Genomic DNA, 25,200 nt, shown 5'->3' with positions numbered 1-25,200 from the left:
AAATGGTGCTATAAAATAAGCCAAAAAAAGTCTAAAACCATCAAAATGAAAACCAATCTGAAAGTTAATGAGACAAAACACATGAAAAAAAATTACAAATTTTCCGAAACATTGGCAGCCAGCACTTTCCATTAGACCTACTGCCCAGTATGGACTCTGGGAAAGAAATATTAGTGCATAGGCAGGGCATTGTTGGGGGTATTACAAGCTCTGCAGAGCATCTGGAAAAGGAGGTTTTTATTTCTGCAAGCTGTTCTTCATTCTACGATTAGAGCTAATGGGAGGCCGCAGGACCGAAGGAAATTTGATCTAATGGCGGATGATTAATGTGGCACAGTTGTGTGTTTGTACTCTAGTATAACACAACCACATGTGATGTATAGGTCTGCAAACTACAGCGCGTGTGCACGTGCGTCTCTCCGAGTGTGTGCGGCTCACTGACAAATGGCTAGTGGAATAAATCAAGACCATATTCTGTCTCGGCCTCTTTCCGCTTTCCCCTTCGATCTTTCACTGAACGTACACATAAATAACACACAAATCCACGGGGAATGAATGCTGCGTGTTAGTTTAAATAATTATGGGCTCAGGAACTCGTCTGAGTCAAGCCGAGGTCAGGCCTTGTCAAACAGCCACATTTCTGCATGTGCATCTCTGTGCAACTCAGGATGTGTGCGTTTGCTTTAAAACTCCTTTGTCAGCACAAGAAAGTGTTTTGAGGAGTTTGCTTGTTTCTCAAGGTGAACAAATAAGAGGAAAGGCTTAAAATGAACCCACCCCCAAAGTGCACTCGACAACACTACAGTTGGCAGATGGATGCTTGATGCGTTAAAAGGTGACAGGCTGTTTGCTCAGTACTCAGCAAGTCCTTCAACTCCACAAGCGGCTTATACTGTTCAAAAAGGCCAGGGTCACAGGTCAATCCTCCTCATACGAGCAGCCATGAACTCCGGCCGAGACAACTGAAATTCTAAGTGGCGTCTCAGGCTGCAAATATATGACGATATTTTTCTTTTATGAGTTAAAGTTTTGTAGCAAGACGTCAACTTTTCTGTTTCTGTTTCACTTTAAGTGAACGGCCAGACATGTTTTTCCTCGAGATATACGCACATCATCAAATAAATTTAGTAGGACGGCACGCCCTCCCACAGCTTTAAATCAGAGACAATACAGAAAGCTTGTTATGAAAGATGGCTCTTTTTTGTTTCTCTCCACATTATCGCCATCGCTCCTTTCATTTAAGCTTTTGTTGAGAAAGATGAGAAAAGCAGAACTTTTACAACACAACAGAACTTTGATATAAACTGTAAATCAAAACAAAAAGTGAGTGAAACTGACTTGTCAGTAATAATCCATCACTGGATAGTAAAAGAAAAAGTTAGCCCCAGTGCCAAATTACGCACTCATTTGAGTATGTGGTGTCTTCATTACTTTATGAGTTGCATAAAGCATTTAGAGGAACCGCTCACAGCTGGAGACTATTACAGCTAAATGTGAATGGTGGGAAAACTGTTTCATAAACACCCAGAAAATCCCAGGAAAAACATTTTGCTAAGGATTTGTTTTTTTCAGATGAACAAGCAAACTTGTCTGTTAACTGTGATGGGCATTTACCGTGTTTTTCTTACCTGCAGGGATGGAGAAGTCCAGGACGCTGCTTGCTGGCTGCAGCAGGTCTGGGCTACTTGATGATAGGTTGCCAGGAATGGGCATGATGGCCACGCTGTGACGGCACTGCTTTGTACCCACAATGCTGTCATCTTGAGACTGAACTAAGCCGCCATCACTGGAGACAAAATTCAGGAGCGGTGCAGAGCGGGAGAAAAAGGTAGTGAAGGGAGGAGGAAATTAAACGAAGGGGAGGAAAAGAGAGAAACATAAAATTAGACTTATTCCATTAAAGACAAAACTATAATTAAAATATAATTAAAATATAATTATAATAAAAGTAAAGTTTTATGATGCTCAGCAGGCATAAAAAAATGTTATGAGTTGTAAGCATAGGTACTAGTGCATTCCCCATCGTCTTCAGGATATATTAAAAAAAAAAAAAAATCACAACTCATAACACTGTGGAATAAAACAGAGATTTAATCAAAATGTTTACTCTTGCAAAATGAAAACACAAAACATCAATATCATTATATGTGTCTTCTAATATGCAGCAGTCACAACGCTGACATTCGTCCACGAGGAGATTTTATGAATGGCAAGAACTGATAAGGAGCATTCACGGAGAGCGAGACACACACAGCAAATGGTAAAACACGCACACGCACAGAGAGAACAATGACAGATAGCTGGCACAGATAGGAACATTTCAGAGGAGCACATTTGAAAGTCGTGGGGATTTTTTAGTCAATTATATAATTACCGTTACTTTGCATGTGTGTAGGTCGCTCTGCTTTTGCAAGTGTTAGGATTTGGCTTCTTTAATTCCTCCTGTGTGTGTTGGGTTGGACAGATTGCAACCCTGCACTGAGTCTGAGAGACTTTACACTTTGCTCCTCAGCTACACTCTGGGATATGCGAGCTTTAACCTTTATATTAACAACCTCATTCTGGCCTCTCTTGATTGGGAAGCATGTGATGGAGATGGTAACTCTTCAGACACTAAAACAGATTTCAGGTGTTTGGATTTTTCCTCCAAAAACCTACCTCAAATGAAAAACGTGTCATCTGAAGCTTTGAAGAAAGCCTTTGCACGCAGCTGTGGAAGCTTCGATTGAAAGCAGCAAATTTTAAAATGCCGCATGCTAAAAATAAGAAACAAAGCAGGGATTGAACATCCTGCAGATGCCAAATGGATCTTTCTGACTTTGAGAAACTGTAGTGTCTGACAGCGAGAGTTCACCCCAGTCTGCCTGCATACTAATCGCAGCTTCCCTCTAGGTGTGAGTGTCTGTACAGCATGTACGGAACACGGTGCAGTAATGCAGGGCTTCCACTAACACAGCTGCACGCTGCTGTAGCAAAGCCTCTGTAATCTTTGGATCACCCAGCTGACAGCCACTGCACCGACACGACGGAACAAAAGAGTCGAGACGGGGAGATGGAAAGACGAGCACAGGTGGACGAAGAACAAGCAAGAAAAGGACAAAAAGATTTAGGAGGCGGACAACAGTGACATTGAGACAGGCAGTGATAGGATTGGGTTTAAAAGACTAGACTAAGACTTTGGTGGCTCTTTAGTTTAGTTATGACAAGCACCAATATAAAGAAATCGAAATTATTTTTGGCCGGAGATGATGATTACAAAGTTTTCAAGAAGTTAATTAGTTTATAGCACAAATACTCATCTGCTGTATTTAGATGGCAGCTGTTCTGACTGTTAAATGGACCGAAACAGTTTGTAGCCATTAACGTTTCTGTTTGTAATAACCCCAAAAAAATACATTTGGCTGTACAACATATTGTAACTGATTTCAATATGTTAAAGCCCTGAACATAAATGTAGCTGCAGAGTTTGTTTGATTAGGAAAATGAAGCGAAGGCTGGCGTTCATGCATTTAAGGAATTAAACCTACAAATGTAGTCCTCTACTCATGTTGCTGAAGGTCAGCAGTGCCGGTGAAAATGCGGCTGCCTGCTGTGCGCAGGTCTACAGATGGATACTGAATAAAATGGCTGGAGGATGGGGAGTTACGCAAGAGGTCTTACCCAAACAGGCCCCTGAAGCAGCGGAGGGAAACGGGAGAGAGACAACATTGAAAAGTGTGAAAAAGTAAAAGAACAAACAAACAAAACAAAACAGATTTCTGCTGTGATTCAGCAATGTCAGTGTAGCAGTGACACAATGCCTGTGTGTGACAAGGCTGCTTTCTTCGCACAAACACACGGCCCAAACAAACATGTAGGCTGACGGGACGGACAACAGCTGAAGTTTAGACACTGACAGGTTTGCTGAAATAAATAAGCATAAAAATGTCAACAGCAACTTTCAGAACGCCAGCACAGATTTATCCACAACATGAGACGTTAGCAAGCAGCGGCAGGACACACATGAGGATCGCTCATATGTCAACCCAGTTTGATATCAGGCTAAATAATAGGATCACCGCTCTATCTGATATAATGCAGTTTAACAGCAACATAAACTACACATAGTTTGACATGAAAGAAGGGTAAAGAAAACTAATTTGGAGACTCAGATGAGCACAACATGTATTAGCACAATGTATGCTAACGTATGAGCACAATATGTATTAGCACAATGTATGCTAACGTATGAGCACAATATGTATTAGCACAATGTATGCTAACGTATGAGCACAATATGTATTAGCACAATGTATGCTAACGTATGAGCACAACATGTATTAGCACAATGTATGCTAACGTATGAGCACAACATGTATTAGCACAATGTATGCTAATGTATGAGCACAATATGTATTAGCACAATGTATGCTAATGTATGAGCACAATATGTATTACTGTAAAGCACTTTGGTGTAGCGCTGGTTTTAAATGTGCTATACAAATAAAGTTGTATTGTATTGTAACATCGCTGCTACCAGCATGTCGTGAACTGCTCAGCAGTGGTAGAGCTGTTTTGCCGGCCTCCTCACCTCCTCAGTCTTTAAATGATGTAAATACTAAACAAATGACACACTAGCACCACTTTTCACATAATCTGAAAGTGCAGTCCCAAAAATCAACGGTCAGTCAACCAAACCACACGCCTAAATATCCATCCAATCCAAAAAAATCAGGAAGTATGAGTTTAGATTAGATTAGATGAAGCTCCAGTATACTAGATGTTAACAGTCTGGCAACAAAAGCTAATTATCTAACTAGTCCAAAAGATTCTTCCTATTGTTTAATCTGCTGTAAAGGCAAATCAGTATCTGTGAGAGTAATAATGTCCTGAACAATTTACAGTAAAACCATAACTGCAATAAAAAGTGGATGTCATGGCAGACACAATTGTTGAAAAACACACTAGTTATTGTGGTCATATCATAAGTTAGCAAATGTAACTGTAACAAAAAGAAGGGAGGATGCAAATAGCAAAGACTTGAAAGACAAACTGAGTAGAGGCTAGAGGCTAAAACATCAGTGTATTGCTTTTCAATCTAAGCAATGTAAATCATCTGGGGTGAATAATATGGGATGTGTATTAAGGCAAATGCACAAGGCTGGACATCTTCATTTGGCAGAGAGACAACGGGTTTACTGCCTGCGTCCCCTTGTCATATAAAAATCTACTCTGCAGTGGAGTACAATGACGTCCAAGATCAGAAGAAGCAGTCGCCGTGACGATCGCTTCGTAAATAACCCAGTTTGGCTGGAGCACCGTTGAGTCTTAAAACACAAGGTTTTCTGACTTAACTGTAAATTGTAAGAGTGTGTGAATAATTGTAACTGCACATTATAAAGTGCACTGTCCTCGTACCTTTCTTATATAGGCATACATACGCGCGCAAACAGACACACAAAATGTAGACAACTTCACATGATGGCCTCCCCTCAAATTTTCATCCCACAACAGGCACTGATGAATCATGATTGACCCAAATCACCAGTCTCATCTCCATTCTCATCTCCACTCCCTTTAATCATCCATCTATTCCTTTGAACCAAAGGCTCTTTGAATGGTGCCAACTTGCAGAGAGAGAAAAAAAAAAAAGAGGAAGCAATGAAAGCCCTTTTTTGCTTTGATAGCACAAAGTCGGTTCAATAGCCATGTGATAGTGTGTTGCGTCATGAGACGGAGCGCGTTTACTTTTCGTGCGAACTCTGTGGCTTTGTGGACATCACTGCGAAGATGGAAACTGATAGAGCGGCGACAGCGAGACAGAAAAAGTTGAGTGAGCCGGCTCTGTAATTAACGGAGAACAGCGTTCCTGTCTACACAGTCACAGTACGGATTTAAATGAGGCCTGGAGAGGCATGAAATGATCAAATGAAATCAAGCCTGTTACGGGAGGAGTACTGAATGTGAGCCTCATCCGCACGATTGCCACAGATGCTTGCCAGTACAATGGCTGGTTATGGATTGGCAATGCTTATGAGTTTTTTTTTGCGTTCTTGTGATTTGCCTAGAAAAGATCTGCATCACACCGACTGAAAATACGTGAAAGATTAGGCTGATTAGACTGAGGCTGAACCACCAGGCTTCTCAAAAATTCCTCGTAAATACCCAACAGTACCTGGACGTTTTCTGTGCTGGTCCTGTGAAAGGCTGTGCACTTCCACAGCAGTGCTCACTGATGAAAATCTGACATGTCATGCAGCTAAGGTATCTTTTCAGGAAGAGGTCCCTGTAGTTTGTGTTGAATTGGTTGGACTCTGAAACACCACTTATCTATAAATGTGTGCAGGCATTTTAGTCGTCATCAATTTCCTACTGTCACGAGCTGAAAGAAGAGGGTAAAATGTGCTACGCTGATGCTTTCTGATGGGCACCGAGAAACTTTAGTCAGTAAGTCACAATTGCACACCTGCTGAAGAAAATTATGTACAAATAAAACCACCAATGGAAAGGAAGTGGACTGATGCAACCACACCCTGTCTGAAGCTGTCAAGGAAAACCACTTGAGCTCACTAATGTGCTAACACCCTCCCATAAACCATTCGATTCATGGCATGCTATTTTTGTGACAAATTACGACACTTTTTTGCCAACATTAAAAAATCCTCTCCCCATTTTCGCTATCCCAGCCTTAGAGTATTTTCTTCTATACTTAATTTTATTTTAAGCTTATACAGGCAGCAGTTCTTCTCCGTTTTTCTTTTTTACACATGTGTACGCCTACCTGAAAGGTTTAGGTGGCAGTATACTGAAGCGCGTCTTCTCCAGCATCTTCCTGATCTTGTTTCGTCCTCCAGACACAGTGTTGGCCTTCATTTTCCGGGTGGCCTTGTGGTCAGTGGGGAACTCCATGTCTCCGGGAAGGTCGGCGATGGAGAAACGATTGCCTTTTTTCTCCTGGATCTTGGGAATGTGAAGGCCGCCGTTCTTCTTCTCGTGCGCGATCCTGCTAAGGAGCTCTTTGAAGACTGAATGGGTGGAGGAACAGAGAGAAATGTAGCTTTGTTTTATTTTTTCATTTTTTTTACACCTTCATGGGTTTTCTACCATCTTTTACAGCTCGTGATAGGATGTCAAAAACTGGCATGCAACCAAATGTACTCACCAAAGATGTTGGTTTTAACTGTGAGGGAGAGGTGTGTGTTATTTCGTAGGATGTCTGCAGCTTTGGAGAGGGAGATGTTCTCAAAGTTCTGACCATTGATCTCCATGATCTGAAGCAAGATAGATTCAAAAATGAAAAACATGGCAGCAAACAATCAAAACTCCCTGAAGCACAGCAGGGGTGACCACTAGTCTCATAAGCACAAATCAAATTACTTAATTTAAAAAACATAATATGTAGATCTTGGACTCAAATCTGAAACACAGCTGGTATTATTTTTATTTCTCTTAACTCGGCGTATCTCTTAATAAGGTGGCTCTGGTCCTCTATGACTTAGAACGGGAAGAAACGGTTGAGAGTTCATTTCTTGCCACCTTTAGAGGAGAAGAATCTGCTTCAAGTGAATATTGTGCAGTTTGTTTTTAAAAAGCAGTAAGTCAATCAAAAAAATGTGAAAGCAGTTCACCTGCATCAAGTATAAGAGTCCTTACAGTGAGGTTGTGAAAAAAAATACCACAAACTATTTCAGTCTCATTCACTGACAGCAACATGAACAGTAAAGGGTCCCAGATTAAAATAGCTCAGGGCTAACCGTTTTCTCACTGTGACACGTTCAGCATAAGGATATCTGATCTGTAACCGTGTCAACAACAAGCACAAAGGCTAGCGACACAAATACAGACAAGATGAGTCATTATGAAGTTCTTCTGATGTGCAGCTACAGGAAGCCAGACCTTCACTTTAACCACCGTTATAACAGAACTGTCTTCTTGAAATACCTTCATTAGTTATACCGAGAAACTAAATTCCAGCTGCTAATGATATCTTTGTGAATGACAGTTGATGGCTTTAATACTCAGATCATCTTAATCTAATCTAGTAATTATTGCCATTTAAGCTTCAACTCCCAGCTGAGTTGATGAATAAATTTACATTTGGCCCTCAAAGCCACTCAACTTCCGTTTTAATGAGTGACTCTTTGTCCAGGTTTGAGGTAACGAGAGCTGCAGGGCAGATATATGTAAGGACTTGGCTTTATTGTTTCAAGTTCCTTTTTCCGTTCCCTAAATACTGACCAGCCTCCAAGCTCCTGCTTGTTATGCTGAGAAATAAATCTTTACTCCAGTTTGACTGACGATAAGGATAGCACTACTGTTTTTACTTCCCTCTTTCATTCCCTGAATGCTAATCAGCCTTTAAGAAGAAATGCATGATTCTGTCAACACTGAGATGATCTTTCAAAGTCATGATTTGCATTTTTTTGCCTGATCAGACCAGACAAAGAGCTTCCTAACATCCACTCTACATCAATGATGTCCGCTACGTGCACCTTTGTCTCTGAGGTCTCAAAATACCTTGTCTCCCCTCCCCCCCCGGAAACCTTAGTAGACATCAAATGGCATCTTAACAATTTAGAGAAGTCACTAAACATGATCAGACTTTCTAATTAACAGGCTGCAGTGTGCTGACGAAAGGCTCATTACGCACCAGCAATGGGAAGAACCACTGTACAGTAACCACACTGTCACATTAGATCCTCTAAATAAGACTGCTGACCTTGTAACCGCTGGACAAACCAAATCATGAGACTATGCTGAAGTGATATATTGTGGTAAAACATCAGTACTCCTGCTGGGAAGAGCTAAAACCTGAAAGATTTTAATAAATATATATTTATTATAATTTTTAAGTTGATCGGGGTGGATCAGATCACACAGAACATTTAATTGTGACTGCATGTTATACAGTCCATAATCATCTGGGAACTAGTTGACTGAAGCGCTGTGATGGTCCTCGTTATAACTGTTTAATTAGGGACTAATTAACATCTAGGGATGCATTTAAATGGAATAAAGTACTTGTCAGGATTGCAAAGTAAAAGTAATTAGACCTATATATGTACCGCTCATGTTTTCCTACATACATGTGTAAACTATAAAAACATTAAGATTGTGCATTTCATGCAGCGGTGTATGTATATTAGGATTTCACCACACTATTCCTTACTGTCCTCTTACCTGATCCCCCCTTTTGAGTCCTGCTTCTGCAGCTTTGCTTCCTTCTTCCACCGACTCGACAAAGATGCCAAATCCTCTCTCGCTGCCGCCCTGCACGCTGAAGTGGAGCGGTGATTCCCTAGATGCCTTCTGCAGAGTGATCTGTCTCCACTTAGCCTTGGCTGCGCATGCTATGTTCAGCAGCCTCAAATGGCCCTTCATTTTCTGACGATGAGGTAAAAATTAGAAAATTATGAACTGAAACAGAACTGCATTTACACGTGCGCTCGCATCCTTAGGTTTGCAAGTAGTTTTGGATAAGAATAATAATTTTTAAAAAAAAGAAGAGGTAGAATAAAAACACTGATGCATTAACTGTTTGACCTTATCTAGCATTCTGCTCCAGGGAATCTAGACCATAAAGAGTTATCATAATACGCCAATAAAACTAGAGGTGTGAGGCTTAGCTATGACCATGATGATTTTAATATTTGAAATCTATTTTACATTTTCAGCAATAAAAGCTGAGGAAAAAGTGCATAAATAATTTAATGAGTTGACAGAGACAGACTTGTTACTTTCAAGAACTTGTTGTTCTGAATTAGCATTTAAATAATTTTTGATGTCTTTGTTATTGCATGCGATGAAGGATTTCTGCTAGAGGGCAGGGAGGTGTTGAGTGTTTATGAAAAGGCTAATCCCAGAACTCTGATAGAGCAAATCAACGAGCACATCAAAACAAGAGATTGTGCCAAAATGTGGCCAATTACACAAGCGTGCAGCTGAGGTAAATAAAAGCTAACATCACTATTACTATTGGAGAAAACGCTGATGGCTGTTTAACACAATTTCTGAGCTTAAAAGCACTGAATTGGAAAATAAGTTAACAGTCTTCATTTGATCTTACTGTGGCTTCTAGATGTTTCTCGAAGTCCTCCAGGAAGCGCGTCATAGCCGGGTCACCCTCGAAGTCGTTGAAGTGGTTGTTGACCCACAGCAGCACTATTCTTGTTACCTGTGAAACAGCGAGGCAAAGCACACAAAGGTAGGTCTTGTGAATGTGTTTTCACATTTCACATTCTCCAAAGTCCTTCAGCTGAGCTTCGACAGGAAATGTGATTGATAATTATGCTGCTTGCTAAGGTCAGAGATCATCTTGAATTGAACTCTACCAGGAGTTAGACTTTCAAGGACACTTTGGGAGGCGAAATGCTTGGAAATGTGAGTCTGTTAATCACAACCTATAGCTTCAGATTAAAAATATGACTGTTACCATAACAAAATGCAAACTCGGTTAATTCTTCAGTCCAGTTATAGAGGTATCTATCTTTAGCTTCTGAGGAAAGAAAGAAAAACCATAGTAATTAGTAACGCATAAGGAACGGATGCTGTATAATAACCGGCATATGGCTGCAGAGAAAGGCTGTTAACTACTAGTTGACGGCTTAATTTCTGCCACAATAATTAGAAGGGAAAAAAGGCAGAGGGAAATAATAACATCTGTAAATTTACACGGGTGGGAACATTGTTCTAACCTTTGCAAAAGGTCAGAGTAGAACACAATGCATCAATAAAGAGGATCGATGTACACACTCCGCTTTTCACTCTCCTTTGTGCGAGTGTTTGTGTGTGTGCGTGTCTCCAAGGCAACTTGTGCTCATGCCCTCTTTTCTCCTCTTCCATATTCTGTCTCTCTCTCGCTCTGTGTTCGTTCTCTACAAGATTAGTTCGTCTTTAAGGGGGCTGAAGATTATAAGCCTGAATGACAACCACATAAAGACTATCGACTGTACAAGGCTAATCTTAGGTTAACGTAGCCGTGGACAACGGGAGTGTCAGGCACGCACGAATCGCTACAGCGCTCAAAGACGGCTGAGCTTGCTGAACTCGTATCGATCGGCGTGCCAGTGGCACAACACGTGGATTCCCATCAACATGCATGGATGCAAAACATCAAGAGGGACCACCATTTAGAGAACCACCGTATAATGAATGATTAATGTAGACCGTTTTAACTGTATAAGCATTTTCACCTTTGCAGCATCTACACATGCTAATGCTTTGCCATTTCCAGACTTTGTGGCTTTTTACATTTTTCATACCTCCACACACCATGCGAAAGTATCCCACATCTTAACCATCCCAATTCCAACTGCCCAACGCAACCCCAACAGGCACAGGTTACCATCCTTTCAAGTGATGGCACTCAAATAGGAATCTGAAGGTGTGCGAGAAAGTGACCACCGGCCACAAGATAGTCATACATGCATGCGCACATACACGCACTCACCGTGTCGCGAAGGCTGTCTATCTGGAACCACTCCAGCAGCTTCTTGCCAACCTCCATGGGACTTGAAAGGAATGTCCTGTAGGTCAGGAGGAAGTCTTCGATGTAGGTGGGGTCGACCACCGACGGTTCCTCCACCAGGTGCATGATCAGACGCTCGGGTGTTCCCTGGGGTGAAAAATACACACACACAAATATATATACATAAGGATGAGCTGAGAAAAACATAGATACACATGTAAGACAGTTAAAGTCCAAGGTCACGAAGGATCTGAGAGGCAAGAACACCAAGCTGTGTCAATACCAATCAGAATAGTGACAAGGACATAAGCTATAAAGGTGCAGGTATTGAACAGAGCTGTCAGTGTCCAATCAATAAAAAACACACACACACAGAACAAGTATTTTACAAGTGCACATGCTTTTTTTGCAGAATTACTGATAATTTAGATTTGTATAAGAATAAAATACCTCAAATATCCGAGGCTACATTCCTGATTTCTGTGTCTAGGGGAATTTTTTTTTTTTCCCTAAGCAGCAGACTTAAAGTATCGGTGACGTATAAACCTCATTGTTCTTGTTTCTGTGAGTTTGTTATTGTTAATGCCACCATAGCAGAGGTTTCTCGGGGGGGATGTTTCATTTGACAGGGAACAGAAACTAGAAAAGAATCCACTTTTGTCAGACACAAAAAGAACAAAGCCAAAAACAGAAGCAGAAATGCTAACACTTGTGAATCGACTCTTATCCGCTGGACGTGTTTCAGAGCCAGCAGCTTTTCCTTGGAGCAGCAGCCAAGAGAATCGTTCTGGCCCATTATCGGATCAATACCTTGGGCTGCCTCTGGAGATTCAAGGAAAGGATCAAAAGGGTTTAGGAAGGCATTACAATGTAGCGTAAAAAAAAAAAAAAAAAAAGCTCTGGCAAACACTAATAGTGCTAACTCTGTCTCTTAACAATCACTGAACAACATCGAGCAGCTACACTCGTATTTTTGTAAGATGATGCACGTGAGGGGGATGGTCGATTTGTAATGATGATGTACATAAATCAATCACGGGGCATTTTAGCAGATGATAACGTGTGAAACCTTGACTTTCTGGTTTCAGAAGCAAGTCATGTTACAAGCTCAGGGTGAGATTAAACGTGCTTATTAGCTTCTGGCATGATTATAAGCTTAACCTTGACCTTGGGTGTTTAATCCTTCAGCGTGTCTCTGCCTGTCTCATCTTTATTGAGTATGTTCTTGCAAAAGGTTAATTGTATTTTGGCACAGAGTCAGTTAAAGAAAAACAAAGAGTGCCACTCTGCCTTGATCCTACGTTTGATCCTCAAACATCTTTTGCGGTTGAGGTTGGGTTCACACAAAAAGCAAAGCAGGCTCTTGTTCTGGGACCCCTCTGCTGCTCTTTAACGTTTTAAATTACTAACCTTGATGACAATGTGTCCTTTCCTGGTCCCGCTGCGGTCCAGCTCCCGGTGTTCCTTCACCATCACAATCTCCCCCTCTTCTTCCACCTTGTGCGTATTCCTCTCCACATGGTTGAGGATGCGCCAGTAGTCCTCCTGGGCGATGCAGACAAACTGGTCGAGGATAACATGAGGACAGCGGATGAACTTGTAGTAGAGCAAAATACTGCTCTGCACCACATTCGGGTACTCAAACAACAGCACAGAAGTAGAATTACGGATGGTAGAGAGAGGCATGGGAGGGACGAACGGATGAAGGTAGGAATGTCCAACACTAACAAAACTAAACCCGATACTATGCCTAAATTTAAAGTACCTATGGTGGTCCAAAATCATCTCAGCTAGCTATTTTGCAGAAGCATCCTTTGCTATAAATTAGACACCAACTAAACTAACCTGCCATTATAGCATGGTGACAAGACGGCACGAGTCTTTACTACTCTAAAGCATCGTCTCTTGCTATGCTTTCCCTTGAGTAAATCATCAGTTTCTGCATTTGCCTAACCAAGCCCTACCTCTGCAACTTCCTTTGCATATAAAGACAGGAAATGATGTGTGCAGCAGAGGAACTGGCCAGTGTGGACATAGGCAATGTTACCGCGAGTACACGCTAGGTTTCTTCTACCTTTCAGGTTCCTGCTCTATATTAAGACCAAGTTTCTCTGTGAAACCCACAAGGCTCTTAGAAAGGCTGCTAGTGTATGCGATGTGAAAGAGATGACGCAAGCTACGCCTGTGTCTTCACAACTAAAATGCTGTATTAAATTTGAACTCTTTTTATTTACTTATTCCACCTTTTTATAAGAAGATTATGAAAGAAGGGAAAGCGTACTTTTGACACGTAGATTTCGCTGTAATTGCAAACCACTACTGGCCGCTTGAAAGAAGAAATGAAAGCAGGACTTCACTTTGTGATTCTTGCACTGTGACACACATTTTCCAGAAAATGCTTAAACACAGCAAGATTTTAAAGAAAACACAAACCCCTCACAGAGTTCTCTTACTGTATAAAAGCAATGATAAAAAGTGTAATTATAACAGTGGAAAAATCGGTTATTTTTACCTGGCAATCGTCCCCTTTGGTGCGAACCTCTCCATTCATGTACTGCTTATCCAGTGAGGGTGAGATGCCGAAGCTGTTGCCCATACAAAGAGTCTCCGTTCTCCCATCGTGATGGCTAATTTCGACTGCTCCGTTCAGAATGACATACCAGTGGTCCAGCTACAGACGGAGGGGTAGAAATAATAGAAATAAGTTTTAAAATGACCAAAAAACAAACAATGTCAAACTTTTGTTTTGCTTGAAGAGATTATAAATCTAACAGCATTGCTGATTTCTATGTGTATGTTTTTTTACTTTTCTTTTATCAAAACAGGGTAAAATGGGTACATCTGTTAAAACCAGTGTTAAATACATACTGGCTCGACTGCAGACGAGCAAAAAGGAATCATTACCGTCACTTGGCATGGATTTATCTTGAATCATTAGATTTACAGACCTTTACAGCTTCACTAGAACGTCTATTAAAATGGCAATACATTAATAAATGTGGTAAATTGTGAGCATAATGTGCTTTGTGTGAGGTATGAGTAGGCTGGTGAAGAGGTATTGTGTCTCTAGTGGTGGCTTTTGAAAAGGAAATGCTAGCAGGCATAATATAACAAGCCATTCATCCTGAGTGTGAGCGGACAGAGGGCGGGTGAATGAGCCCTGGGCTCCCTCTGCAGCAATAACTGATATTTCCTCCTCATTGCCTTTTCATTCTCTTGCTGTTTCTCACCTAGCAAATCTCAGATTCTACCCTCTGTGCTTCACAGTTTGGCTCCCACATCGCTTTCAAATGCTAATAAATAATAAAAATGCTAATAAGGTGGGCTACGATGATCCGCCACACATGCGCTGTGAACAAAAGTTCTCTTTTAAATAAACTTTACACAAATATAATATTTCCTGTAGGATAGACCATCTGAATTTATTGCTATGAGTAATGAAGCCTGCACGGGTAGGGAAAATATTCTTATTTCCTATTATCAATCTGGAGTGGCGTTCTAACACCGCCAGGAAATGAGTAATTAAATCTGAAATGCGGGTTAATACATATTACTGTGGTATGAGTTAAAATGTCATTGCTTCCATTGACTGCACAGACATATCCCAGGCCCCGCTTATACCTTCAACACCTCTCTTTTACCTTTGCAACCCTGAGATGCGCTCATGGTGCAGATGTGAAGTTGCCCTTGCCGGACTAAAGTATCTAGCAAGCCCGACTGAAGAGGAGCGTGCATAAACAGAGGGACATCTTTTTAAACAGCTCATCAAAAATCGCCAAACACGCAAGTTGGTTCCGCGCAGTTTGTCACACAATGTGTCTGCTAGCTAAAAGGTACAGTTCTCCCAGCAAGAGAAAATGGTAAATGGCCTGTATTTGCATAGCGCTTTACTAGTCCCTAAGGACCCCAAAGCGCTTTACACGTTCAGTCATCCACCCATTCGCACACACCATCACACACTGGCGATGGCAAGCTACATTGTAGCCACAGCCGCCCAAAAGATACAATGTAACCAAGTAGTAGGGTAGGTTGTACGAATGGAGCTCATTTTGTTTGTTAGCATTTAACTCATCCTATGAAGAAGTATAGAAATGCACTATAAGAAGTTTACTTCTGTTATTCAAAGGTTGCATGTAGCAGCACAGCTAATTACAGCCTGTACACAAAGAAAAATCTACTGAAGCTCCCATAACAAATGAATATGCGACTTATTTTCTAAGTCACTCTTTTCCTCGAGCTGCACTGAGGTTTCTCTCGCATGCAAAATCCCACTTTAACCCCTGATCATAAGGACAAATTCTTCTTCTTCAAAAGCGTCCTTCCATGTGACACTCCCTCGACTCCCTCATTGTCCATTTTCTGTTCCTTTCCGGCATATGGAGCACTTTCTCTCTCTTTTCTACATCTGTAATACCACTTCAGACTCTTTATTTTCCTTTCCCTCTTCACACTCACTTAGCAAAGTCGTGCTCACTTCCGAGAAAGGCCAAGTGCTTCTCTTTGACCTTCAACACAGAGTCCACAGAGAGGCAGTGGAGTGGAGGAAAAATGCCCATCAACTGCCTCGACACAGACGGTACGGAGTTAGTTACACAGACGCACATCACCTATTTGTGTCTTCTTTCCACTAAAGTGCGCGTTTATGGTTTTGCCCTGCTGATGTGTGTTCCCGTCCTCCTCCGAGCTCGGCGGCTGGCAGTTCATTGCCATTTATCACCCTGTCAGTTCTAATGCTGCTGCATGTAACCAAACAGCCATGACAGGGTCCCCGTTTCTCAGGCATGTAACTTAATTAATTAGCTGTGTAGCAGCTCGAGTGATTGACGGGGCTTATATGCTGCGGTGACTTTGCACATACCAGTTTTGCCTCGTGAATTAGGATGGTGAGGATGTGTGTGCACCTGTGCACGGGAAAGCGCACGTTGCTCCGTATATGTTCTTCTTTCGTATGTGTGAAGGCCTTAATATGCTTCCACATCTACATCACTGCTTTCCATAATGGGTACGTTGGCGTGTCTGCAACTGTTTAATACTTGTGCGCACTTATGCATGTCTTTTCAAAGGTTACATCACTGCTCTGCTTGATAACAAAAGGCAAAGTTAAGATTTCTTTTTCTACTGTGATTACATTAATTGCCCAATTAAGATTCAGCAACTCAGCAAACAGACCTTGTGTCAGACTGAGTAAAGATAAACAGTCATTTAACTGTTAAGGGAATTTAGCGTGTTATCGAAGCAGATACAATAAAAACATACTTTGCATGCCGTAATTACACTGGAAGCAATTAATCTAAGTCAGTAAAGTGGCAAAATAGGATGGTGAAAAATGAATACCACTCGTTGTTGTTGAAGAATTGAATTCTGAAGGTTAAATAGAACTTGTTCAGCTTCTGTGTGTCCCTTTTCGCCCTGTTCATACCTCCTGTTTGTCGTGGAGTATGACTGTGCCGGCCTGCTCCACCACTTCGAACATCATGACGCTACACAAGTCCCTCCGCACGGACATGGTCATGTTGGCAAAGGCAGGCAGCTGGTGCATGAACTCCAGCAGTTGCTCTGTGTTGCACATAAAGAAAATGAAAAAGAAGGAGGAACAAGCATGAAAAGACCGTGCACTGACTAAAGCGATGTGTCTCAGGTGTTCAGGGCAAAATGCACATTGATTTTTTTTTCTTCCCCCACCACAGACAAACTGCAACATTTCCAAAACGATCTATAGATTTTTAAATGGTCCTTTCTGCAAGAAAATGTTACTCATATACTTCACCAGAGCAACTGTCAATGTCAATACAAACACGAAACATTTTAGGATGCTTGTCGTCTCAGGCCTCGGTGCTCTGAAATGCTGTAAAAACTCGTGATTAAAATAGAAAAAAAAAAAATCATAACTAGAAGAGGACTCGCAGAACTCCAAGGACAATGCTGCATTGCACACCAAAATTTTAATCTCTAAATCTTATTAAATTGGGCTTGAGCGTTGGCACACTGCTGCTGACAAACAAACAGCAAACATGCCTCCACATCAGCTCTTAAGTCTTAAATCTAACCCCTCCAAGCACCAGTGGATCAGCATGTACTACTAGTTTTTATGACTCCTCAGAAACATTTACAAGTTCTACCTTTCCTGTTCATCTTCCCTCTGCCTCCTCTGCACTGCAGCTGAGAGCACAGTGACCCAGCTCCAACCTGCAAACTATGCTGCTTGGCTCAGTAGCTCCTTTTTACTCCTCTTGGTGTTAACACCTTGTTCAAATCTTCCCTTTTCTTAGTAAAGGAAAGTAGCTTAAAGTGCAACGTGTATAGAGTTTTCCATGGGAGGAAAACAATCATAAAATGTAGATTTATCACATGTTTAAAAAAACACTAGGAGCTAAGCACCAAAACTCTAAAGGGTACCAGAGGGTAACACAACCTTATCGTTAACATTTTGATGACTGCCAATTGTCCTTAAATCTGGTTTACAGCCTCTCTATCTTGTGATACATAAAAAAACAAACATCAGTTATCCCTTTATAGTAATTTATTACATTTTTAGGGGCCAACCGAGGTGAAAAATGTAAAAGAAGTTCCAAAAAAAAGAGAAAAAAACAAAAATCCTGATTTTCAAAACTATAAGTGCTCTCTCCTGCTTTATTTTCTTTTAACCATCTCATCAGCCCCAAGGACGTATTCATCAACCGCCTGGGAAAAATGTCTTTTTAAAGCCCTGAAAGCCCAGCGAAAATATTTCTGTCTGCTTATTCAGGAAGATTCTTTCAGAGAGTTTCTGGAGAGCATCAAAAAAGTAACTAATGACGTGAAATAGAATAATAAAAGTTGGTTGAATTTGGGTTCAGCCTGTTATCCCTTCAGTTGCTCTCTGTGTCAGGTATTTCCTCTCAATGAGCTGTGCTTGTAATGCTGAAGGCCATGAGAAGGCCAGCCTCCCAGCAGGCACGCAGCAGGCCAGGCCTTTGCTTCTCTCAGCTCTCTGATGCAAGCCCCTCCTTTAATACCCCACTGGGTTCTGTTAATGAGGTTGCCTCTGAGAGCCTGCTTGAAAATACAGACTGGTGTTTGGGGACAGCTGCAAGGGGTCTTTATGAGAGAGGGACATTTGTATATCACTCATCTCTCATTTCTGTACTAAATGAGTCTAAAAATAGCCACTGAGACAGCCCGAATCTGTCACTTTATTTTAGGCCACTTTTATCCCAATTCAATCAAATCAAAGTTGTCAAACTGACCGATGTCGTCGTCATTGCGGTCGACAGGATCTTTTTCAAGACACTCTCGGACCAGATCTCGGCCTAGGAGAGTGTCCGAAGCTCTCTCCAGGTCCTCGTCTTCCTCCTCCTCCTCCTCACTGTCCACTGCAGCCTCTGGAAGTCCAGAAAGGTCGACATCCCCCAAATCACTCTCTGTGGCCTGGGAGCAAAACACAAAGAGCAAAAAACTGAATATTGGCCGGTTAGTAACACTAAAAAAAAAAGGAAGGAAGAAGTCTTTGAAGTCCAGCATGTCTCATTTAAATGACAAATGAATTGAACATTTTACATAGTAAATGTGAAGGCTCCTTTCTTATGGGTTATGAAAAAGATTAAATTATGAAATTCAGTCGCTTTTGATGGGGCTAAAATTGCCTCGGTGTTAAATGGCTCAGTTCTCACATCAATCTCGACCTTCCAATTCCCAAAATAACGTGACCTAGAAATTCAAATTGGGGGTATTGATATTTACAATGACAAGAGTCCTCTCAGGCCTTGTAAAGAGGAGTATGCCATTACAAGACAGTTTAGAAAGCACAACACGGTGACCAATTATTTGCAATTATTGAAAAAATGAAGAGCATGAAAGACGTGCGACTGTGACGACATAAAGACTAAAAAAAAAAAAGGCTTATTGTTCAGAATTTCTAGCATTGACGGCTTTTCGGTGACAATTTACTCGCACGAAACATAAAAAAGGATAACCTTGGAAAAAGCAGCGCTAGCAGCAACCGTGAGCTGAGTGCCAGACTACAAAAAAGCCAGGCCAACAGCCAAATATTTAAATCCATTCACTAATAATTCATATTTCACAGCATTTCTCCTGTGCGAGGCAGACAGATGGTTGGAAGAGTATGGATCTAAAAGGGCATGAGGCCATTCATGTCAGTTGGGAATTGAACCGTCACCTAAAGGTGAATCGAGGAGCTCTCTGGTGGTAGTGGCAGCGTTACCGGCCGTCTGTTAGCTTTTTTAGGTGGGCCTAAAAAAGCTGGAGAGCTAAGCCTGATTTTACCCCTGCTTCTGTCTGCTTTCCAAAAAATTTGAATGCATGTGTTCATTTAGGCACATAATCCACTTAGACCTCCAGCATTTATCATGTTTACTGAAAAAGAGATATTTTGTTAAATAACCACTCGTTACAACTAAGGTATGCAGAACACATGGTGATCCTAGAAGCAGATGGACTACAGATGAATGTGATTTCTGCAGCGACGTTAACATGTCAGAGTCAGAATTTGGTGTAAACGTCATGAACGCATGAATCTATCCTGCTTTGTGTCAACGGTTCAGGCTGCTAGTGAGGGTGTAAAGGTGTGTGATTGGGGGAGAGTATCTTCTTGGCACACTTTGGCCCTCGTAGTATCTGATCTTTATATCCATATTCCAACTGATGCTTCTAACAGAATAGCGCTTGAACGTGACAGTGAGAACACTGTACTCAAATAGCTTCCATAGTCACCAGACAGAGAGCCCCTTGGGGATTTGGTGGAATGGGAATTGCATCATGGATGTGCAAGTGACAAATCTGCAGCAACTCTGTGTTGCAACCAATTCAACATGGACAAAATCTCTGAGAAACGTTTGAGCCTTGTTGAATTTGAGGCAGTTCTGAAGGCCAAAGTGGTCATACAATACTAAATGTAAGGTGTGGCTAATAAGGTGGACAGCAAAATACATATTAATTAGCCTTAGCTTGAACAAAAAAAAAATCCCAACGATACTACCCTAAATTTATCAGTAACTATTGTGCGTTTATGTCTTCATTTGCTCAGCTACATTAGTCGTTTTTTCTTCATCTTCATTCTTTCTACATTTTGGATTTACAGTTGAAAAGACAGGCAGAGATATATTAGCTGTTGATATCTGGTGGGGAAAAGTGAATTTCCTAGTCTATAGATTGTAAGATGGCCTTGCCAGCTAGCAATACAATCAAGCTCTTAGGCTCTATGGATAGTTGGGACATGGCCAAAGTGTTTTTTATGTTTTTCCAACCCAAGGGTATTGAGCTAATAGTCCATTCAAAGTTCAGGCCTGCTGTTGTTTTTATAAATTAGGTTGAAGAAGCCATTTAGAGGACTTTTAAAACACCCTTGCTCCTCAGACCTTTCCTGTTCCCGGATAGTAGATGAATTTAATCTGGTTGAATATAAGATGGAAAAAAAACAAGCCAGGAAACATATTCGAACATAGATGTGCAGCCGAACTTTTTAAAACGTGCTTTCCTCATCTTGTAATAATTAAATGAAACGGCAGTATATGGAGCATCTTTAACACATTGAACTGTCAAAAGGCTGATTTTTTTTAATTAACTGTACAAGATCTAACATAGGAAACTTTATTTCCCTTCTAATTATTAGTCCATGCAGTTAATATGTCTCAGAGACTAAGACAAAATGCAAAAAGCCTTTTAACAGAAATATTCTAGGAAATGTGGGAGAAAAGGGGTAAAAAGAGACAAAAACTCATTCTCTTCCTCCTCACCGACATATCAGTCAGTGCTTCTGAGAGCCCAGTTCATTCAGAATGCATCGTCTGCCCTTTCAGGCCAATACCCCTGGTCTCAGATCAAGTCTGAGGCAGGAGGAAATTTCTTAGAAATGTGGCATCAGATCTACACGAACCACTGCATTTTACCACGTCCCATCCCCAGAAAGGAGGCGAAAAGGTTCAGGATATACCACGGCCAGGAGACGAAGAAGCATAAGAGAGGATTACGAGGAGTTAAAGAAAGTGATGAAAAGATGAGGAGAAAGAGGGAGGTGAGCTGCTGAGCGTTAAGCCGAGATAAAAGAGGGAGCGGAAGGAGGAAAAAACCAAAAAGAACGTGTAAGAGAAAACCCACAACAGATAGCGTTTGCTGCACTGACAGCTGAGGATCACAGCTGAGTGGAGGGTCAGCACTTTAAGACAGCTGTAAACAAACACAGAGCCGGGTCAGCGACAAGTGATGGGATCAGATGCGTGTGATAAATATCTAATCTGAGGATGAACAGAGTGAGTCTCTGTGTTAAACGTTTGACCCGGGCCGACCTGACTTACATCAATCTGCAGTCACTCACAGACAGCCTGAGAAAGAAAGGTGTAGGATTTCATTTTATTTTATTTTTTTAATTCAGCAAGTCTCCCCCCCTCACAGTCATTTGTGGCGATTTCCTCAGTTTGTCTGCTTTGATCACTCTCCCGTGTTACCTAACCTTATCTTTCACCAATGTTATCTTGTTGGCGAACGTTTTGTTATGCGCTGTTGTAACATTTACAGTATATACTGGAACCTAGAAAAAAAAACATAAGCTGCATTAACATTCCCGGGTGAAACAAACAAAGCCCGCAGAGCCCACAGATCGCACCAGCACATCAACTAGCTCATTAGTGTGTGGCAAACAGGCCACGCTGGTTCCCGTTAAAGCCAGCAGAACTAACAAGCCACTGTCAAAAAGGACGTCTGTACACATATTCACGGACGTGTGCAGAATATAGCATGTAGGTTGTAAAGTGGGGGGAAGACAGCTGAAAGACAGTGCCGAAATGTTAAATTTAGTGCAACTTTCTGTGTAAAGAGGGGGGATTAGGAGAGCTAAGGGATTAAAATGATTACATAGAAAGCTTCTGTTTGCTTTTATGGGTTACTGATTTGCAATCACTCACACAGTCTACACTTAAAAGCTTGCTCAACTGCCAAAAATGTTGCAGGAATGTTAGACAGATACAAAGAGAAAGGCTCTTCTTTGGCTATTTTACTTTTACACGTAGGAATTTCCCTTATGTAGATTGAGCTGTTCTACCTGCTGTAGCTCAGTTAAAGTTGGAGCTATAAGTGTTAGGTTCATTTTCTACATGTGACCTTTAATCTGCTGCAGGAAGTACAGGGGGGGACGAGTCACCAGGACCCACAATAATTAGAGAGACAAAAAGGATTAGAAGGAAGGTGGGCGGAGGGTTGATTGATAAACTGAGAACACGTGAAGATGGAGAGAATTCACCTTTCAGCAAAACACACGACCAGAAACAGTAGACAGGGTTTTGTCACAGGATTGGAAAGAGTTCGTTCAATTAAAAGCTTTTGTTTGCAGTAAAAGCACGAGGATACTTCAAGTAATTTGTGAGGCAAGAGTAGTTTTAACTGACTGGCTGGATCCTATTTTACATAATACTGACTTTTTATAATGAATTTGAACAATTAAAAGGAAAGAGAAGAGGAATTTGGCAAAATGAAAGGGAAAAATAATCAGCTTTGTGGAAATTTGTATCCATAAATCCATATTTAAGTGTGGGTTTATTTGCAAATAAATACAATAAACTTTTGCCATAAACAGGGAGGTACCCACCTGGTAAATATCTGAAAGGCTGCTGCTACCCGAGTCACTGGCGATGCTGCATCCCGACTGGCTGGGCGGCATGTGCATCACCTGCTGGTGGGCATGGTCTGTTAGGTGCATCTTATTGAGATCGGCAGGAAGCTGCTCAGACAGAGAGGAAGTAGGAGATACAGAAGAAGACAAACAGAGAGGGTGAAGAGGATATGAGTTCAGCTGAGGCAAACATGCACAGGGTTCAAAAGAGGCAAACACACACACGCACAGACACAGTTAACAGTGACAAACACACACACACACACACAGCTGTTTCATCAGGCTGAAAGCCACAGCTGGTTTCACATGCTCCGGGCTAATTAACCTGAAGACGATGGAGCTCAGGATATTTCACGTTGCAGTGAATTATGAGCCGGGGTGCAGACAGATACGATATCTGGTACACTGTGAAGGTTTGGAGGTTGCTTTGATATTTTTGGAGTGACCTCAACAAAACAATTAAACAGTAAATCCTGGTTTCCTCGTTACACAGACAGCTTACACGTGTACAGAGTACACACAGATGAATACTCAAACTTCAACAGATGGAAATGTATTTACCCCCCTCCCTCCCTCTTTTCCTCCCTCCAAAAAAGACAGAAATAAGCACAAAAGCAGTTAATCAATTAAATCAGAAAATACACCAAGCAACACAAAAGACAGTAAATAAATAAATGTGTCTACTTCCAGAGAAGAAGACAATTTCCACAAAGACGTGTGAGCTTTGATACAAACAAAATCAATAGTTTTTATTTTGTTATCACGTTTGCTGAAAATTGCCCACATACACTCAAAATCTGAGCTGCTGAGAGCTCGCTCTCCAATAACACTAAATCCAGATACAGAATGAGGTAAAGCTGTCAGTCAAACAGTCAAGAGGCTTCCAAAGGCAAGAGCATCAAAGCGCTGCAAAGGCGCAGAACCAGCAGCCTCACCGGTGTAACCTGTAAACATTTGCGTAGCCTTCAGTTTGCACTGAACCGAGACGCTTCACATACCACAGAGCCACTTCAAGCACAGAGGGGGACGAGTCACGAGTTTCCATATTGTGAATTCCAATTCTCTTTAGAGAAATTTGTATTAACTGGACGCCAAATAATTCCCAAATGCACATCACAGTACACATCACTAGGAAACCTGCTTCAAAAACAACAAAATGCCCCTCAATGTAGAGATTTCCAGGGAAAATAAAATAGAAAAAAGTTCTTAGTGAAGTCGAGAATGGCGGCACTCTTTGATCAAAGACCGTGCAGCTCTGCGAGACTGGAAACAAACACCAGTGTCTGAAATGTCAGGTGCTGATTTTACTACAAGTCTATTACATCAAGGTTGGAGAGGCTTAGAATTAGTTGCATCTACTAAACAGCTGTGGGAAAGAAAAGAACTGGCCTAAACTCAGATGAGGATGACAGAGTGCGAGTCTGAGGAATTAAAAACATTTCGTTAAACCTGTTTAACCTCAATTTTATGTGCAGGCGGACCAATGTCCGTGCTCCCCTGTCTGCTCCAGGAGCAACCCAGACGATCTTTAAAATCTCAAGCCTTACCAGTTTGGGCCGGGGCAGTGTCAGAGTGAGGGAGGACGTCCTCCTGCGACACTTGGCGAACCTACAGCACACCTCCTCCATCGTCACATCAGACAGCACTTGCCTTCCAAACGCACACATAAACACTCATTTGAAGTCTGCGCGTATAACCTATGGTGGGAAAAGACTCACTAAGCCAAAGTGAAGCTAGGCGAGGCTGCACGGAGCCAGGGTACCAACATGCAATATTAAAGACGTTGAGTCTGGGGGTACGCCACCCCCCACCTCTTCTAATAGGCCTGCTGGACTCTACAACCACATTCATATAGAAGGGTGGAGTTTAAAAAGTGTAAAGGCTTGTTCTTAATGTGCGTTGTATTCAAAATTAACTATTTTTTGAGGGTTTCTATTCTGAAATTTCTTGTTTTATCTGGATGCTTTTTAAAATGCAATTTTGTGAAATGCGTTTGCTTTATCGTGAACTTAAAAATCAAACACTTACATGTTTCACTAGACCACTACACTGTTTTGTTTTTTTTAAATTGAGAAACTCTTCTCGCAGAAAACAGTAGGTACATTGTAAAATCAAAGTGTCTTGCAGACAAATCTACCTGCCAGTTCTTTACTGC

The 25,200-nt window shown here is 41.4% G+C and overlaps 1 protein-coding gene across 6 annotated transcripts in view; it reads right to left on the bottom strand.

The window, feature by feature from the left end:
- rapgef6 (Rap guanine nucleotide exchange factor (GEF) 6) overlaps positions 1–25,200 on the bottom strand; it is a 136,504-nt gene that overhangs the window by 25,604 nt on the left and 85,700 nt on the right. For 5 of the 6 annotated variants that reach the window (XR_015719722.1, XM_087847426.1, XM_087847427.1 and 2 more), the window contains 11 exons: positions 23,022–23,153; positions 18,673–18,853; positions 16,866–17,002; positions 13,959–14,117; positions 12,857–13,009; positions 11,429–11,593; positions 10,046–10,153; positions 9,160–9,363; positions 7,142–7,250; positions 6,761–7,004; positions 1,629–1,786 (listed from right to left, as the gene is read on the bottom strand). Coding sequence is in view for 5 of the 6 variants with exons in the window: in XM_087847426.1 (XP_087703552.1) it covers positions 1,629–1,786; positions 6,761–7,004; positions 7,142–7,250; positions 9,160–9,363; positions 10,046–10,153; positions 11,429–11,593; positions 12,857–13,009; positions 13,959–14,117; positions 16,866–17,002; positions 18,673–18,853; positions 23,022–23,153 (1,750 nt within the window). In the remaining variant the exon portion in view is untranslated. Of the gene's footprint in view, positions 1–1,628; positions 1,787–6,760; positions 7,005–7,141; positions 7,251–9,159; positions 9,364–10,045; positions 10,154–11,428; positions 11,594–12,856; positions 13,043–13,958; positions 14,118–16,865; positions 17,003–18,672; positions 18,854–23,021; positions 23,154–25,200 lie in introns of all 6 variants that reach the window. The other variant, XM_087847428.1, reaches the window with a different exon arrangement.

This window comes from Neolamprologus brichardi, chromosome 10 (assembly GCF_056152115.1).
Source record: "Neolamprologus brichardi isolate AB-2024 chromosome 10, ASM5615211v1, whole genome shotgun sequence".
Lineage (NCBI taxonomy): Eukaryota > Metazoa > Chordata > Actinopteri > Cichliformes > Cichlidae > Neolamprologus > Neolamprologus brichardi.
Note: the sequence above shows the minus strand (reverse complement) of the source record. Positions and strands in the feature narration are given on the sequence as shown.